Genomic DNA, 20,094 nt, shown 5'->3' with positions numbered 1-20,094 from the left:
TAAGCTCCCTTCCCTAACTAAGAATCGACGCCAAAAATGCTGTTTAATTCTTTCGACTCTCTTGTATCGCTCGAGTCGATTGGCGTTTGGCATCGTCAGGTATGTGCTGATGCGGAATCGACGTCAGTGAGTGCCCAATTTAAAAGTGAGCGGGAGTCAAAGCTTTAAAATCGCGGACGCGAGTTGAAAACAGCCTCTATTTGAGCGAGGCAGGTAGCCATCTCCTCAAAGGTAAGATGAGTAGTTCGCAGCAACCTTTTAAGATCTTGCTTTGTGGAGCGAACTGCCGCTTCGTTTACCCCTTTAAAGTGAGGTGTGTATGCCGGCACACATTTCAATTCGATGCCTTCTTGGGCTATATGATTTTGAAGGTCCGATTTACAAGAAATTGAGCTAACTCATTGCAAGCAACAATAAAGTTAGTACCTTGGTCTGATGTGATACTTAGCGGTTTTCCACGGCGTCTAACCATACGATTTAAGGCTGAAATAAAGGCTTCGCACGACAGTGCCGTAGCCGACAGGCTTTAACCGTGTTGCAGATAAAGATTGCTAAGAAAAACTTTAAAAGTTTACAACCTCGGCCCTTTCGCTCTGCTATCATCACTGGTCCCGCGTAGTCTACACTACAATGCAAGAAAGGAAACTCTAACTCAGTTCTGGATGTCGGTAGTTGCCCCTTTATATGCTGGGCATTGATGTTAATATAGTGTACTATAGTGCTATAAGATTATTTACTTGTTCCACTGTATTGTTTGTTACAAGGCTGTCTGCAGTTAACGCTAATTTCCTAGCTCAATGCTGAACGTCAGTCCATTATCCGCAATTTAGAAAATAACCCGTAAATTTTTTGTAATTTCGTATTTTTCGGGGTTAAAAATAGTAAGCATCGAAATTAAATACTAGTTTGCTGCAAAATTTATCCTTCAATTTGATCTGTGCCGTCTTGTGCTTTTCTGTAATTTACTGCTCCAACGACTGCCTTTCTCAAACAAAAAGCATTATATTTTTCTTTTATCTTTCGCAGCTGCACTGGTAAAAAGCCTTTGCGGTTATTGGTTTTTCCTCCCAATGATTTTATTTTGTTGCAGATATTTCGCAGCACATGGTTCGTACACTAAATTTTTGATGTAATTTAATTAGGCCCGCAAGACGCTTGTTCGTCATCAACTTGTCATTGTGCCGAAATCGCAATCTCTGACGAGTTTATTATACTTTACTCCATGCAATTGACCGAGTCGTGATCCTTGTGGCACTCCACAAAAACAAAGTTAAAAGCTTTGGCTCCATCAGATAACTCGTTATTGGCAGATACTTAGGCAGGCGAAGTCGAAATGAGATTTAGGACTGTACCAGTTTTAGAAGTATTATTTGGTGGTCTACGCAATCTAACGCCTTTGAAAGATCGCAAAATACGTGGCTCAATAGAAACGCAGTTTTCGAAGTAGTACTTGATTTTGATAACCTTTCCAAACAAACGCTTTAAAAAAGTACCACAAAAAATTGTATTATGCGAACCCAAACTAAGCTAAGTATAAAATCTGCTCCTGCGTGTTTTCAGATATACCTTCGTGAATTTACTGTTTCAGTGATTACAATGTGCCAGGTTGTAATTTCTTCATTGCAAGATTTCTTTATTTGATTGCTGTTTTAATTTTATGACACAAACCAATTTAAATATTTTAGAATTCTGATTGATTTGACATCATAGTGTAGTAGAAACAGAACATGCCATCATTATCAACCCAATATTTGCCTACTCGCTCTACAGGGCACGGATCTCCTCTCAGAATGAGAAGGGTTTAGGCTGTAGTCCATCACGCTGGCCAAGTGTGTATAGGCATACTCCACACGCATTTGAAAACATTATGGAAAACTCTCGTTGTCCTTCACCGCTGAAGGAAGTGATTTGATATTGCTTTAAACATGCATAACTCTAAAAGTTAGAACTCAAAAAGATAGCACTCGGTCCCTAACTTCCCTATTGAGTTGGTTGGTATCCCATTGGCTATAAATTTGTATTGTTAATGAAATTTAATAGTTACATAAAAAAACAAAATTGATTATTTTATTTCGTTAACATTGTTTTTTAAAATTTTAGGTGCAGATGAGAAAGAACAGTACAAAATATATGGGAAAACATTTAGGAAAATGATAATAGATTGTTTGCAAAAGGACCCTTCGAAAAGGCCGAGTGCAACGGAGCTATTGAAGCACCCATTTTTCAAAAAAGCCAAAGACAGGAAGTACCTTACCCAAACACTTGTTGCTATTGGCCCCAGCATGGAAACAAGAGTTCACAAGGTAAGATTTTTTTTATAATAGGTCTACCGGAAAGATCTGTCCGCTCTGGTTACAATCAGTTACAGCAAGTATGCGCATATTCTTGTGACACATGGCTCTCTCTTTTGATCGCTAACAATGTATACACATTTTCGTCGCAGATGAACTAAAACTAAGATCATTGTTGTTAGTATTTAGTGAGACGCGATCGTGTACCCATGTATCAAAAAGGTCATTTACGCCACTGTATTTTGTACGAATTCCAACAAGGAAGAAATGCTACACAAGTGTATAGAAATTTATTGAAAGTGTTTGGTGAAGGTACAGTTTCTGATAGAACATGCAGAAGATGGTTTCGGATTCGAAAAATTTCATGTAGGTGATTTCAACCTTTCTGAAAAGCCACGCTCTGGCCGACCATCTTTGATAGACGACGATACTATCAAGATCATGTTAGAGGAAATTCTGTCGCATCCACCATCCTCCTCGGACCTAGCACCATTTGATTATCACTTGTTTCTGTCCTTACAAAATTTCTTGCGGGGCAAACAATTCAAGAACGAAGATGATATCAGACAAGCACTGGTTAAATTTTTGGCCTCTAGAGATAAGACATTAAAAAAAAAATGGGATATACAAATTGCCATCACGCTGGCAAGAAGTCATAAATAATGATGACAATTATATTGTGTAATAAAGTTTATCCAAAGTATGAAAAATGTATTCTTTTGTTTCATTCTAAAACGGACATAACTTTCCGGTAGACCTAATATATATATCTCCCATACAACTTCCAAAATACTCTTAAAAGGTAAGCCATTTTAAGGTATACCATTTTGGACTGCATCAGCTCTAACCACCCGGTTTTATTCATGAAAGTGAGAATCTTTCAAAGGTCAACTTATAGTCAAATGAAAAAAAAACTGTTTAAAGATATCTGTTTTTAGGCACTGAGAAGAAACTATGTCCCCGGTTAGGTTGACCCCTGGCTGAATGCACACCTCGTTTTTGAACGCGCCGTTGACGCGCCTCACTAGCCAACGGTCGAAGCCATCTTGCCACTATCGACGAGTTTCTGCTCAAAAATGCAATATGCGTGCGTTTGCATCGCGTTTGTATCGCTACACATGCGCGTCTGTATCGATTCAAACGCGTGTTTATACTGGTGTTCATAGGCTGCGTCGGACTAGCGTGCGTAGGGCGACTGTATCGCTACAATCCCTCAAAGGGCGTTTAAAAACCGTGGTGTGCACTGGCCCTTAGATTCTGTGGTTTATCATTTTATCGGAATTCAACCTACGAAGCACTATTGGAAGTCTTGTTAACTTATCAAGAGAAGAATTTTTATTTTTCCATACGAACTAATTTATAACATTCTAAGTGTTTACTTATGACAACCTTATTGAAGATAAAACACCGACACGCTACGCAACGCGTACCTACCAAAGCTGACACTTTGGTAGGTACGCGTAGTCACTTGATTTTAATATTACATGTGATGTTAGGGCTGTATCCGATTTATTTCAATAAAAGCTATGGCAGCGTTTCGGTTTCACAGATTAATTCGGTTCGGATTCGGTTTTCATATACACGTTGTATACAAGTTTATATGCATTACAGGCCAGTAAACGTCAACCGGGAGCGTCGGGTCGCCTCCACCGCACTGTGACCGGTGAATGGGTGTGGAGTGAAGAGGAAGATGAGGTTGAAGCGGCCGGTTCTGATGAGGAGGCTCCAGAAAAACGACCGATGAACGAATTACAGCGGGCTGACTCTAGTGGCAGCGAAAATGAAGAGGTAAGTAATGAGCTTATAAAGGGTGTAATGGACATAGTATCGAAAACGTTTTTTCAATCGTACTGGCAGTTCCAAATATACGAACAAAGCAGTATATGCATTTTTTATACCAATATTAGCCAAAGTACATTAATATCTGTGAAGAATTTAGATGTGCCTTTGCTACTTACAGGATGCACTGGCGACCAAGGAGACTGCTCCGGCAGCAGTACCACCACCAGCAGTACCGCAACCAGCAGTACCACCACCAGCAGTAACACCACCAGCAGTAACACCACCAGCAGTAACACAACAGGCAGTACCACAGCCGGCAGCCACTCCTTCTGAACCTGTCGTGATTAATTTAGTTTTGAGGCTAAGGTGAGTTTGTATATCCATACTAATATTATAAATGCCAAAGTGTGTTTGCTAGTTTATTTGTCTGTTGTTCCTTCACGCTCTACCTAAGCAACCAATCCACTTTATTATTGGCATAGAGTTACTTTTTATCCCAGGAAAACAAATTGCCTTCTATGGGAATTGTAATTTTTTTTATTACCATTATCATCATCATCATATTAACCCATTACCGGCCCACTACAGAGCACGGGTCTCCTCCCACAATAAGAAGGGGCTAAGGCTATAGTCCACCACGCTGGCCCAGTGCGGATTGGTCGACTTCACAACCAACAAGTCGTTATAGGTACGTGCGTGCGTGCGTGCGTGCTGGGATTCGAACTCGGCCTCCCGAAAGTGAAGTCGAAGTCCCACTGAGTTATCGCCGCTTCCAACTGGGCTCAGATTCGATCATGCATGTAGTACTACCTATTTTTGTTATGGCTCTGCTTGTATAGTTTGATTCAAACGTAATGTTGTCGCGGAAGTTAGCTGCGAGTGTAACTGTACCGTCCCACTGATTGGCTAAAAAAACGCACGAAGTTCTAGAAGTCCTAAAGTTTGATTCGGACTAAACCAGCTTGATGCATTTTATTCGGTCGTTAGTCTTGCTAGAAGATGCTAAGTAACTCGGGGAATATTGTTGGGTATTTTAGTTTATATATATTTATCGACAATGCACACATCGCGAGAAGCGTAACTTGTATTATGGATACTAAGATGACTGATGAATTCACTGAAAAACATTAATATTCTTAACACAAACATTTCTAGTTGTGGGAATCGACCCAAAGCCTCAGGCTTTTCAGATAGACTTCGCGTTGTTCTGCGACGCCCGTGCTTCCCAGCAACATATGCTTTAGGTTTCGTCTGCTGGACCTGTAATGGAAAGATTTCTGTTAACAGCTATGTTATTAGTCTTGAGTTGCTTAGCTAGAAAACACATCAGCGTATTAGCATATAAAAAAGAAAATATAAAATCTATATTGCATTAGCAAAATTACAATTAGGTGCCACCAGAAATCCAGATACCAAGTTGCCAGAAATATTACATCTGAAAGTTTTGAGCATCGCGTAGTAAGTAGCAGGCAATCTTGCAATACCTGCCTAGGTTTTCTACAATATCTGTTCCGGAGACTGTGCTTAAAATGGATAGGGATTTTCCAGGCATGCGCGCTTATTTAGGTACCTTAGTTTTCATCATAGTTTACCATCGGGAGCTAGCTTATATAAAAAAAACAATAAAGTATTACTAAGTAGTTAGACAACTTCAGATTAATATTCGGGCCGGTATTTTTCCGGTTCAACAAGGATGACTTTTTTAATTTCCTTAAAGTATACTTTTATTTTGACTTAACTGCTTATTTCCATTTCCTTAGATTATTTTTACTATCGATATTATAATTTATATATTTTTGCGTTCAAATTGTGGTTGTAATTTATTTTTTAAAGTTTTCTTTTTATGTTTTTATTTCATATAATATGATTGTAAGTTGCACGCCAAATTAATGGTAATACACTGTTTCAATAATAAAAACTTGACGGCCAATTGGCGCAGTTTGCAGCGACCCTGCTCTCTGAGTCCAAGGTTCGATTCCCACAACTGGAAAATGTTTGTGTGATGAGCATGAATGTTTTCCGGTGTCTGGGTGTTTATAATATATATATTCTAAAGTATTTATGTATATTATTCATAAAAATATTCATCAGTCATCTTAGTACCCATAACACAAGCTACGCTTACTTTGGGGCTAGGTGGCGATATGTGTATTGTCGTAGTATATTTATTTATTTAAAAAAAAATAATAATAAAACTAAATTTGTAACATCTGATTATCTACGTGTATTTATGCAATAAATCTAATTACTATTATTATTATCATATTAAAAAAAATACTCCATTGTTATAATTGACGGAACAAGCGGCTGGTCAAACTAATGGTGAGTGGAAAAACATCGCCTTTAAACATATCAACCCTTCGCAGGGCATGCAAGGAACGCTTGTAATTACGCGGAACACAGCATTGCTACTTAGCGACAGAAATAAGCATGACGCAGAGTAGTATTATCCCATACGAGCTCTGTACAAAAGCAGTACTACAACTTAAACTTAGTAACAAAGATCCATGTTCTGGTCAATTTAGACATTCGAAGTGCATAAAATCCAAACAAGTTGAAAATCAGTAAAATTGTTCAAACCATAATTATAAATAATATTTAAAAGTTCCCGATCATTCTCGTGTATGGCCAAAAACGTATTCGGTATAAAAGTTGTTATCGTCATAATATGCAAACGTTTCCACGCCACCTATGAGGTAGTGAAGCGAAATTTTATAACTTTTTTAATCGTTATATCTCAGGAACTGTGGCTCGTAAGAAAAAATGTATTGATACACCTTTGGTAGATAATTTTATGATCTAAAATTTTTGTTTATGGTACTTTTGTGATAAAACTTACCGTTTTACCGAAATTCGTGAACTTGAATATTTTCCATACACAGGTATGATGGGGAACTTTTTCAATATTATTTATAATTATGTTTTGAACAATTTTACTGATTTTCAGCTTGTTGGGATTTTATGAATCTTCACTCTGATTTTTTGGTTTAGATACCAAGCGATTTAAAAAAAAATAACATTTTAAATGTTAAATATTATGTGTTTGCAGAAACTCGCGAAAAGAACTCAACGATATACGTTTCGAGTTCATAACAGGCAAGGACACGGCAGAGGGTATAGCCGGAGAGTTAGTAGGCGCTGGTCTAGTGGACCCCCAGGACTCTGTGCCTATCTCCACGAACCTTGCCAAGCTGCTGGTTTCCCATGGACTTAATCCACCCTCGAAGGCGGTCACTTTCCACCTGGTGAGTAAATAATAAACTTTATTGCATCTAGAATGTTATGTTTACGTACTTCAACAAAGTAAATGCATGTCTTCTGTGACGCGCATTATTCTTTGTTGCATTTGAGCTGTGAATTTTGAATAAATTAATATTCACTGTTAGTATAATCAAGAATCATAAATTTTATATCATTGAAGCTATACTTCTTTTTACAAGATATGAAAAACAGAGTTGAAATTTTTCTGAATGAATCCAGGGTAACGCACCCGAGTATCGGGATCGTGATTTAAAATTAAAAAAATATTTTTTTCAGTAAGAAATTTGAAATACTTATTTGAATCAGTCATTGAATTATGTTCCTATTCGAAAATTTTTCTGCCACCGCAATCGCTTGAATTGATACTGCTACCGCACCGCGCCGCTAATACTCGATATAGGATGTTTTCATTACACCGAACTATTACTGTAATTTTTTAAATATATTTTTGTGTTTATTATTTTTTACCAATGAAAAGTGGAACTGATTAACTGGGGCGCTGTTGTAAGACGATAAAAAGATCCGAGTATACGTCAAAAATTTAAAAAGTAGATCGCCCTATTGAATATGAATGTTTATCAATATTTTTGTGTCACAAAGTAATATAGCTTAATTTGCAAAATGATTATAGGACTTGTATTATATAATAATTAATATAATTGCTCATTTCATAATAATTTCCCTGTATTTAGGGTTAATATGGGATATAATTGTAGATCTCATCACACATACACTTAAATTCTGCAGTCGAAAATTAGAAAATGAACCCTTAAATAATAAAAATTATATATCGCTATTGATAATAAATAGATAATAGGTATAATTAAATAAGAGGTCTAGAAAACTACCAAGCGATTTAAAAAAAAAAACATTTTAAATGTTAAATATTATGTGTTTGCAGAAACTCGCGAAAATAACTCAACTATATATATTTATATACAAATAATTATTTATATATACATTTAGTTAACCGATAATTTTAGATGCAATTGTCTTTTATGCAAGTTTAGTAAGTCTCATATACAAAAAGCATGTGTCTTATATAATTATATTTGTTTGAAATATTTTTTTATGATTCCAAAAGATCAGTATGAAGCCAAATTAAAAGTCTAGGGCTGTTTAATTAAATGAAATTCTGACGTTTCTTTGTGATACCGGAAATTAAAAAACTCCCCTCAAAAATAGATACCAAATTCAAATAAAATAGGTTATGTGTTCTGATATGATTTGAAATTGGACTTGAGTGAGGGGTGAAGGTATTGTTTTCGTTGTATTGAATGTCTTCTATTGTATTAATAAATTTAAATTTATTGGAATAACTCAAGGACTTCTTAAGTTATTTAGTGCCAAAGAAGTATAACGTACATTTTCTTTTACTTTTAACCTTATTGTTTCAGAACTCGACCGGACCCAACGAGCAGTTTGACGACAAAACCCTGATAGGTTTCGCTCAGATATCAATCGTCGACCAGTCGTAATCTCACCACTGAATAATATATTATTACTATAGTATATTCCTAATGTACTTTTTTCACTTATGAATGGTGCTAGCGATGAATAAATGTATGGGATAATAAAACGAAAATGACTTAATATAACGGCCTAAATTATTATTCGACGTTTTAAAATACATTTTGTATGAAATTCAAAGGGAATGGTGAGACAAGCTCGCCGTTTCAGCGCAAGACGTCAAATAATATGGCTTGCGTCAACATTTTGAATATTACAACTCGGTGTTATATCTCAAGTGGATAGCAATAAATGACGTTTGGATGTAGCCTCAAGTTTTTGTATGCCTTCATTCAAGCAACTTCGTTTGGTAAATCGTTTTTACATGGAATAGCTAAGACTGAAATAAATCTTTGGCCTTTTTAACTAAGTAACCGCGGCGAATATACCAACAATGTCAAAAAAAAACAAATATTAAGTGGTTTTCGTTTTAAAACTGTGTTTTGTCTAAGTTAATTTAAAATTCGGCGCAAGTAACCGCTGGCCGAAACGCGCCGGACCAAAGATCTTTATTAATTTAAAAAATATATGACTATATAATTCTCCTTTGATAATAAAATTGTATCTTTCACGAATTGTTTATAATGTATCTCTTATGATTTTTATTTTTGTGTCTATGGTTTGTTTTAAGGATGTGATGTTAAGGTAATGAAAATTTGACTGTGACTTCCATTATTTATAATATGACATAATTGCACTTCACCAAACTACTATTTGTAAGTTCATTGACATTATTTAATAATTAATATAAAATATTTAATAAAAACTGACATATCACTGACACTTTTGAATGTATCAAGAATTATTACAGCTTTTTCCTACTCTTAACTCACCTCCAAAAAAAACAAGCTATTAGAAAATAATTAAATGTAGTATTTAGCTATAAGGATTTAGAGCTACTGCACAATAGGCATCGTGTTTTACGCGCATTGGTAGCGTTTCCACCGGACGTTTATCTCGTCGATCAAAAAACCTTATTTTTATACTGGCCAGAAGTGAGACAAAACCATTTAAAAGCGCGTAGGTTAGTATATACTAGATCTTGGCGATGCATGTATCGCAAAGCGCCCTATTAACAAGTGTTTAACCGAAATCTACGGATAAAAGGGAGCATTTCAGTGTGTATGCGTTACTAAATCATCGGCTTTAAACCGCCTAATGTGTACTAGCTCTAACAATCAATCTGCACAGAGAGCGTTGTTGCTGTTTTAGAAATCGTAAATTTATCTACAGTAGATGACTACTGTTTCAAAAGTGATGGTATTACTGAAAGTTAAACATAAATTTATACGTGAACACTCAAATGTTAACGTTCATACGTCCACACGTATGGTGTTAAACAATTCGCTGTCGTCGTTTAATGTCACATAGCGTGGCAAGCCTCTAAACCGAACAAGGAAAGTTTTGTGTCTTCGCTTGTCATAACTACGAAAGCCGTGACTCTGGTTTTAAAAAAAAAGCTACCTGTAGATTGGTAGTTGAATAAAAATAGAGTAGTAAGCTGCCAAAATCCAGTATATTGGAAGCCAAACCAAATTGTTTGTCTGTGCATCCAATTTTTTTTAAATAAGAATGTCACAGCTCAATAAATCGATTCTTTACCTCACGCTTCTATGTACACACGTGCTTCTAAACGGGTTGTATAGTTGTGTTTAAAATATTTTTGAAATGCAGCGGATTCGAGAAAGTTCGCGACTAAAAGCACGCTCTGTGTGCAAATGCCCTAATATATTTATTGAATTGATTCATAATGTGTATTTAATATTTTGCATTATTAATTAACTATTGTGAAAAATATGTTCCTTGTGGAAGTGAGTGTATTTAAAGTATCTTATGCTTTTAATAATATTTAGTTTGTATCACAGTCATTGTCGGTGCTTAATGTATGTTTATGAACAATGTAGAATGTATACCCTTTTTCGTTTCGTCATTTACATAAACAGGGGGGAAAAGTAGGATCTGCTGTGGTATTGAAAGATGTTTTTTTGCTTGAAATCTTGAGCTCAATATTTCGAAGCTGTTTTACAAATATAGCCATAATATAATATTATTAAAATTAGCCGAGAAAAAAAAAAGAGTTGAAATTTTACGAATATCGAAGCTCATACATTCATTATGCCAACTGGCTACCTATGTTTGACGCTAAAGAATTCTGTTCTTATTCGTTGCCTTTGGGTACGAACGTCTTGAAGTTGCTAGGTATAACACCGTGAATATTTCTTTTCATAGTTAAAATAATAGACTAAAATCAAAAAATAAATTAATAGTATAACGGTATTAAGAAGCATTCTATTTCCAGGGCGAGCGGCGCGGTGCGGCGGTAGTTTTGATTTATTCAATTGCGGTCGTTTAACGCATCAGAAATGAAAATTTGAATACTTAATTTGATCAGCCTCTTTGAAATTTCTACATGCAGAAATTAATGGTTATTCTTTTTAACAGCGGTGGAGTAAACTTAACTTATTTGGTATATATTTTAGAGTTACATTTAAAGAGGCTGACGATGTTCTATGATATAAAAAATCACTGGATATTTCATATTGTTCATGTATTGAGTGAAACAGTTACCTTTTTCCACACAATATGCGATAGCCGCGGTTCACCAAATTAGATAAGTTTCCTTTATACAAGTATTGACCCACTATTTTACATACCCCGACCCACTGCGTCGCATTGCCTGCCCGCGTTGTTATTTCATTTTTATCTCCTCTCAAAGCTCGTAGCCCAGCCTATAACCCTTCTTTCCTCAAAAATTGAGTGTACGTTCCAGATATCAGTGCGTTTCAAACTTGTTTACTAGAGTAGATAAATTCGCAAATTGAGCAATAAGAATTATTAAAAACTAAATTTACTGTAAATGTTTTAACTGTGCTAGTTTTAAAAATTTAATTTATTGAATTTAGACGCCGCCTAACGAATTTGTCATGATTTTTAATCGAATTATTTTTTAACGGTTTTCTGAATTGTCTTTCGGTATTAAAGAAAATGGCTCATTTCCCCTTACGTAATAAATCTCAACCGACTCTATATACACTTGACTTTTTCCACGACTCATTTTATGTACAACTAAGTACATATTAAAGAGATTTAAATAGAAATTTTGTTAAATTTTCTACACAAGTGATAAAAAAATAAATAGTTTTAGGCAGTTAAAAAAGGAATAGAATTTTGAATATTGGCTCGAGGTGCACGAGATCGGATTGATTTTAATGGGTTTCTAGTATTTATTATAACTTTAGCTAGTATAGAATCTCTGTTATAAAACTTTGAAGTTACTCTTTCAAGGATTTGTAGCACGTATGTATGTGATTTGAACCCATTACCAGGCATTTCGTGTTAACTACACCTTTGACTCGGCACACCTCTTCACGCCGAAAGCGGGGTTTCTAGGCAAAGGTAGTGGAATTATTGCCAAACTTTTATAAATACCTATTTGATACTGCATTCCAAGTAGCATTTTGAGATCTGATTTGTTTTTTATTATTCCTTTTGTTTTTTATATACTAAACTTTAAATGATACAATGTTTTCTAAGTTGTCGTGTTAAGTTAACAATATTTATTTATGCCCTTCATATAATACATATTCATCATCATCATCATTCATCATTATCATTCATCATCGTCAACATTCATCATTATCTTTCATCGTCGTCATGATCTTCGTCACTATCATCGTCATCACCATTATCATCACCGGCCCACTACAGGGCACGGGTCTCCTCTCACATGGGTTAAGGCCGTAGTACACCACGCTGGCCCGCTGGCGCTGACGCTGGCGGATTGGTGGACTCCACACACCTCTTTGAAAACATTATGTAGCCTGCAGGTTTCTTCACGATGTTTTCACCGTCGAAGCAAGTGATATTTTAATTGCTTAAAACTAACATAACTTAGAATAGTTAGATGAGCGTGCTGTAACTCGGCCACTTAAAAGTGAAGTCAAACCCGCTAGGCTATCACCGCTTCATATATATTAATTTATGTGTATATCAAACAACCAATGTACTTATTTAACGGTAATTATAAATACTATATCAGTGACATACAAGATAATATATAAATATATAATCTTTGTAACGTCACTAGTATTAATGATAGTTCATAGTCGTCTTGATATGACGTCATGTTATCTATGCAGATCCATAGCATTATCGGTGATTTTCATTGTCATAGTATAAAAACTTAAGGTAGTCTTCATACATTTTAAGTTTCTTGAATTATACTAATAAGTACTTGGGCGCCTATCATTATCCGTAAAGACCCATTTACATTGAGCGAGTTGATTGCGTGTTTCTCAACGATAGGCTTATGATTTTTTTCATTCTCGCATTCATTTTCTTACGTTCAAGCTAATGTAAAAACTAGTCGACGATTATGTACTAATAAGTTCGCCATTTATGATTTTTGATACTCTTCATTGAATACTGTAAAGGTTACCACGCTGGATGGACACTGATAAACCTTAGTGGGGTTTGTTTTTTTACGATTTCGAAAAGGGATTATGTAATCGCAGCAGAAATAACCGCGCGGCAATGGATTATGATAAAGAATCTTTCGCTGCATTGACGTTCCATCCAGCGCCGTTCAGCATTAACTCAGTACCTGCTTGGATACGAATTTTGCTAACACGATTTCGTGAGTAGTTTTTTTAAGATTATATCGCATAAATCGATCAACTTAGTATGAATATCGATATCAAGACACGTCAACCGTCATTGGTGATTAACGCTCTATTGTTTATATGCAGACATTGAGTTTCTCTCGGAGAACATAAAAAATTGTCTCGAGTAGGCAAGTTTTTATGTTCTCCGAGAGAAACTCTACATGTAAATGGAGCCGTATATTGATGTCGTAGTGTGGTGAGCGACAATATTATATAATAATAGTTCTAAGATTTCAGTTTGAAACTAAAAGTTGCCATTGTATTTGTCATTAAAGGCCTGCAGTATAAGAACGTGTTGCATTCCGAAAATCCTAGTATACTAAAGTTATTTAAAAAAAATTAAAAAGTAAAATTAAAATCACGAATCCAGCCCCAAAGCTGTAGTGCTAAAATTTTTATTAAGGATTTTTTGCGAAGCAATGCGTATTGACTCCAATGTACGTGAGCCTTTAGTCTTATTGTGTTGTATTTTTCGACGTACTATTTGATGACTACTTACGAAAATATATCTATATCAGCAATTATTAGTATAAAAATTATAATAGAGTTAAATTCTTTGCAAACTAATCTGTATTATAAGAATAATGCCCGTTTTCATTTAACCTAGGCTTCGTCTAAATCGAATGTCTTATGATTTAGGCAACGTCTGTAGATTAAAAAAAAACTCTTAGGTGATAACTATTGGTGAATGGTTGATGTACGCCTAGGACTCTCCTTAGATAAGGGTTAACTTATTTAGGCATTGCCTTGTTTGTGGTTAGTGAAAACGGGCATTAAAGTTTTCAAGGTTGCATTTTCATTTAACAATAACTTCTTTGATACTCAGCATGCGGGGAATTAACTGATTGACTAGACATACAAAGCAAGTAGTATAACGATAAATATTTATATAACACCTGCATTCAAAATGCGTACGCCCAACGTGATGAAAATATAAATACAAAGCATGCTGGGTACAGATCAATAAAATTCATTAGTCGATAACACTGACATGCTTTAATAAACTCGTGCTATTAAAAACGCCTAGACCTATCGACCTATGAACGTTACCAAGAGTTCGGTCCTCAAGGCATGTTTCTTAGAAACGTCGACAATTGAAAATGTGTCCTTACCGCAGGGATCTTGACGTAATATAAGCATGATAAAAAAAATTGAGGCACTAAATTTAGTACCTCGATTTTTTTATTAACTCATTAATCACTACTGAACTCGCATTAAAACGAATACGAGGTATCAATTAAATTCATCCTTGTTTTATATTTTTATTATATAAGATAAAAGTAAGTCCATAATATAATGTATTTAAATGATACGGTCATTTTGTAATCGATTTTATATAAAAAAAAATTGTATTTTAATAAATTTATTTTGTGCATTTTACGTTTGTTTACTATTGGTGAAATTGGTTTGCTTTGTATTATGTCTAACTGAAATTATTTATTGTAAATATTTGTGACTAATAACGTTTTGGTAACTAAATGTAGATTTAAAAAAACACCTATTAACATTAGGCATTCCTTAACACGGTGACTTTATCATTTTATAATAATAATATATTTCGTCCACGTGCAATATATATAATAAATATCTATTTATCAAATTGTTCCCATACCGTAACCAACAAGAATTAGGTTATTACATACCAAAAAATATTTTTCTGGCAGTTCCACTGATTAGTGATAACAACGCTATATATTTGTTATTTATATGTAATAATTTATTGATTTCCTTAATAATATTTAATTCAATGAGCATATTGTGTACTTAGATGGGATTGACTAAAGTCACAACTATGAATCGCGTCTCTGTAATAAATAACTACTTTTCTTTCTTATAGTCCGCATTTTTAGTTAACTAGAGTAAACTGTAGTAATATGAGTAATATGAGTCACTTACAATGAGTGATTCATATGATTACTTACGAGAATACATCGCCTAAATAGAATGCCTAATTATTTAGGCGATGTCTAGAAAACAAACGTTTCACCAACTCTTCGTGATAAATATTGGTGATGTATGCCTAAGAATCTCCTTAGATTAGGAGTACATATCTAGGTATTGTTAACTCATTAGTATTAGGTTTGTTCATGAACATCTGTTTTACAGTAAATGTGAAAACATTATTTTACGAAGTGACATTAACAACTGTCAGTTTACTCCAGTGAATTTAAAATCCGACCAATGCCCAGGTATCCCCTAAATCGAATGCCTAATGATTTAGGCGGCGTCTATATAAAAAAAACGTTTCACCAATTCGTAGATGATACCTATGGGTGAACGGTTCGTATATGCCTAGGAATCTCTTAAGATAAAGCTTTACTTTATTAGGCATTACCTAGTTCGTCGTTAGTGAAAACTAGCATTAATATCTATTATGCGTTCGTTTTGCATTTTAATTAGTTAACTAATAAATACGAAACGAATAAGTTTAGTTCATTTTGTAACAATAGCGGTTGTTCGGATCGAGACATGATACGATATAATTTCGGTATGCAATGTTGCAATTAGCAATTTTTTTTGATTGTTTTTTATGCTAGGATTGGTTGAGTTAATTGTCTTGACCACCTTAGTGACAGTGATTTCCGCGTTAGGATTCCGTCATGGACGTTCTTCAGTTCGTCAGACGTCGTCGATCTTTAGTTCGTCAGTTCTACAACTAGCCTTCTGACCACTGGAATATATTGATTGAACTACAGATCTAAACAAAATTTGCTTTGGATGCTATCATCAAGTCGAGAACGTTCTAAGTCAAAGTTAAATATTTCTTAATTCAAAAAAGCACATAAATAGCAGTTTTGATTCGTATGTTATATTTTACTAAGTTTACATGTATGATAAAAATCTACTACAAAAATAGCAGGTACTAAAAGGAAATTAACATATATCTCTGAACTAAAGTCTGTTTATTTTCTGTTCCTGTCTCGATGAACAGACAGCCAATAGTCTGAAATAGGGCTCGGCATACCTTCACAGACGACCTTGAAGGCTTGAGTGTTCTATTGTTAGAGTTCCCAATCCTTTCTCAAAGGATGCTACAGTAGCTCTAACAAAGCAATAAAAGTCAGGGACTCTCGATTCGGCGAACATTGTCGTCTTATGAATCATTAATAAGTATTTGGATTTTGCTTATTTTCAAGTTATAGTTATGTTTAATTAATTTTCTTCATACAGTACGGTCGGTAATTCCGTCAAAAATCTATGTATGAAATAAAAAGGGCACACAAAAATGACTGCTACTACTGAAATGGCATAAAATGAGAACTGTTAGAATTCCAATTAATTGAAAATTTGACGGATAGTCGTTTTTATACGATTAAAATTGAGAATTGACTAACTTATCGACATACACCGATCAGGAAGCATCATATGAAGCGTGCGGTCGCAGTAACATGTCGAACTACAAAAAGTTGTACTAATCAAGAAATAAAAACATAAAATTTACCTACTCCGTTAGAAATATACGACATCAGAACTATGGATAGAACTCACGGCCGAACACAATAAAGGCATATAATTGTTAAAAACATCCCAAATACCTTCTATTATTGTAGGCACTTGTTCTATTTTGTTATTTTGAGCTCTCTCTGTTACAATGCCACAACTAAGAGAATATTTAACTGCCTGGCAAAACTGTATTATCTGCTAGGTAATAAAAAAAAACAGTAATCGGCATGGTTATTGGCATTTTAAATGATGGACTCACTGGACGATTGGGTATGGGATACCCAGTCCGTTGTCCGATTGGACAAACAAAATAGCATCGATTAATTGGTGCTAAATTAAAAAAAAAGTACCAAGCGAACGTACGAGGTATCGTTGTATTATTTATCTGAACACAAGAATGGATTACCAGGTTACGTAAAAAACGACGTAGTTTGTTCGTGGTCCGTAGTAGTTCATAAGTATTACAAAAGATGGCGCTGATTTATTCGTCGAATTAATATGATATATTTTTCGAATTTATTTATTTATATCGAGCTTTATACGCAAAAATAGGCGCGATAGACTTGATGTAGGTACGAGACCAACCTCCAAATTTCCCTGACCTTGCTGCTTGTATTATGGTCAAGGTTCAACCTTGAAGTATCTGAAAAGACAAAATTTTGGACACACTGAAGCATTAGACGCTTAGTACCTACTCAGGATCAAGGGTTCTTATGAAAAATAATTTTATTTAGGGAAAAGGTATTAGTATAATTTTAAAATTAAAAAAGTGATAATTTCGAAAAATACTATAATAACATTTGTATTGGCTAAAGTTTATTGAACTTTTTGCTGGCGTATATAGTCTCCTCTTTTTTTAAGCAAGTTATTTTTGGTGTTGTTCATTACATCTTTAACCTGTTATTGGTCGCCTTGCTCGCTTGCTTTTTTGTGATTAGCCAATCGGTCTAATTGAAAGAATTTTGTGAATTTTCCCTATAGATTAATTAAAGAACTCGGCTGACAAAGGTGGTTTCAACCACCTTTGTCAGTGTAACAGAAATGACTTATTAAAACAAGTCGTAACGCAATAGGTAGGTACAGGGTTTAAGAATATAACGAGAAAATTGGGATTTCGCTTTAAAAGTTTACTGCCTAACCTTGTAACCATTTGTTTGCACCAGATGTGCAAGATTCTAATAATAAAAACGGTATAAAATCCCAAGGCTGCTTTTATTAAGTGCTTCAGTTATCCACTGGAACGCATTTCTAAATCAAATCTGGAGCGATATGAATTCTAACTACGTACACGCCTTTTATATTGAGCGAAGCGAAATCGAAATTTCTCCGAGTTTTTACCTTGTTCATAATAATAGACCTATTGGAGTCCTAAAGCCCATTGTTTCGTAACTGTCTTATAATGGTAAATAATTCTTCGTTACTTTTTAGCTCAGTTTATTTTAAGGTGCGAAGACAATAATAAAAACACACTTACATAGATGTTTGTTTTTATCACTTATTTTTTTTTTTATATTCTTAAACCATACTTTAAAAGAAATAAAAATATTGTTTACAAGACAGGAAATGGAGAGTACCTATAACTTATTAGTGAATAAGGGACCTAAAAATTTACTCTACAATAAAATTCTCCAACCCTTCACTGATTGAGTATCGTTGGTGAAAACGTTTAAACAGAGATAAATCAATTGTAACAAAAAAGCGAAATGTGATGATTTAGAGGCTGTCAGAGTGGCTTTATTTATTTCGTACATAAATATGTGATTTAAAAATTTTAATAAAATAAGATGTTTGTTTTTAGAAACTAACTTATGCAGTATTTTTTATACATTTTAACTCTCAACGCAAAAACGACGGCGTGTTGTGTGTGAGCGTGTGCGCGTGCGCATGCGCGTGTATTCGTATGTTTGTGACCGTCTAAGAACAATGTGTCTTATGTCAGCCGTCTTAAGAGTCGCAAATCCTGTACTTCTGATTTTCATTTACCTTCTGCCAAAAGGTCTGCAAAATTGAACCTTAATTGAACATGAATTAGATCCATTTTACTGCTTTTGCTTAAGTATTTTGATACTTTTTAACGACTCCTCGATTGCGAGCGAGAAAATCTTGTACTAAGGGTACCTTAACTCAACGGGTTTGCGCGAGCATGCATAAAAATGTGCGTTCACGTGCGCATGATAAGCTGAAGTAGTTACTGAAAATCGCATGTGTGCGTTTTGTACGTACTTTGAAACAAGTTTTGTTAATGCCCCAAATACGCCTAATCTGTAAACGTCCTTAGAGTTTAATTTAGAAGGCAGAATATTCAAAGTTAAGACGGTCGATTTCATCAATGTTAAATAATTTGAACATGCGCTTTATAAATTGAATGATTGCCTATTGTGTGGCCTTCCTTCGCTAAATTGTATGATACATTAGGCTTATCCTTGTATAAAGGTAAATAATATTATATCACTCTTACACAAATCTTTACAATTTGAACTAGTTTTAAAAATGTGGTCTATACTTTATTGTAAGCTATTGGCCGTTATTTGCAACTCGCTTTGGAATACTTCCTAATATGTCGTCCGTAAGTCTTTATTGCTACGCAGTAGTACGTCCACGAAACTTGTTGAAAGAGCGCGACAACAGGCCGATTCTGTATCTCAGTGGACAGCAAATTTAGAGCTAGCTAGCCTCTGCAGAAAGTGGCCATCAAATACACCGTATCTGCCAAACAATTAAAAATGCAATAAGTCGGAAACTTAGGTTTAAGAAAGCAAATTATGGATTCAAACGATTATTTGGTGGCAACTTTCCACAGTGGCCAACTAAATTCGGTGTCTACTGAGATACATAATCGGCCTGCAAGGCGTAACTAAGCCCTCGATTAAAGCAGTAATTGCTCTTTCATCCGCCCTATTTATTGTTCAACTTTGGTAACGTGTATTGTACTTGTAAGTAATAATTGTCACTTTGAATGAGCCCATGAAATAACACCGGTCAGCAAAAAAAATATCCGTTAGCCAGCCTTACCTCTAACCTCCTATGCAAGGTATATAGTGTCCTAATCAAACTTTATGAACTTTGTGCGTTACGATGCGCAGAATAAAATATTCGGTGTCAACCAACGAGCCGGACGGTACAGTGGACTACCTTCGCGAAGC

At 34.9% G+C, this 20,094-nt stretch overlaps 1 protein-coding gene across 4 annotated transcripts in view; it reads left to right on the top strand.

The window, feature by feature from the left end:
• The window catches only part of LOC120635986 (serine/threonine-protein kinase OSR1-like), a 53,174-nt gene extending 41,135 nt beyond the window's left edge, over positions 1 to 12,039 (top strand). For all 4 annotated transcript variants that reach the window (XM_039907200.1, XM_039907201.1, XM_039907199.1 and 1 more), the window contains 5 exons: positions 2,101 to 2,303; positions 3,903 to 4,079; positions 4,252 to 4,439; positions 7,123 to 7,318; positions 8,732 to 12,039. In XM_039907200.1, the coding sequence (XP_039763134.1) occupies positions 2,101 to 2,303; positions 3,903 to 4,079; positions 4,252 to 4,439; positions 7,123 to 7,318; positions 8,732 to 8,812 (845 nt within the window). In that variant the 3' untranslated portion in view covers positions 8,813 to 12,039. The remainder of the gene's footprint in view (positions 1 to 2,100; positions 2,304 to 3,902; positions 4,080 to 4,251; positions 4,440 to 7,122; positions 7,319 to 8,731) is intronic.
• The last annotated feature ends 8,055 nt before the right edge of the window (positions 12,040 to 20,094 follow it).

The sequence above is a fragment of the Pararge aegeria genome, chromosome Z (genome assembly GCF_905163445.1).
Source record: "Pararge aegeria chromosome Z, ilParAegt1.1, whole genome shotgun sequence".
Lineage (NCBI taxonomy): Eukaryota > Metazoa > Arthropoda > Insecta > Lepidoptera > Nymphalidae > Pararge > Pararge aegeria.
Note: the sequence above shows the minus strand (reverse complement) of the source record. Positions and strands in the feature narration are given on the sequence as shown.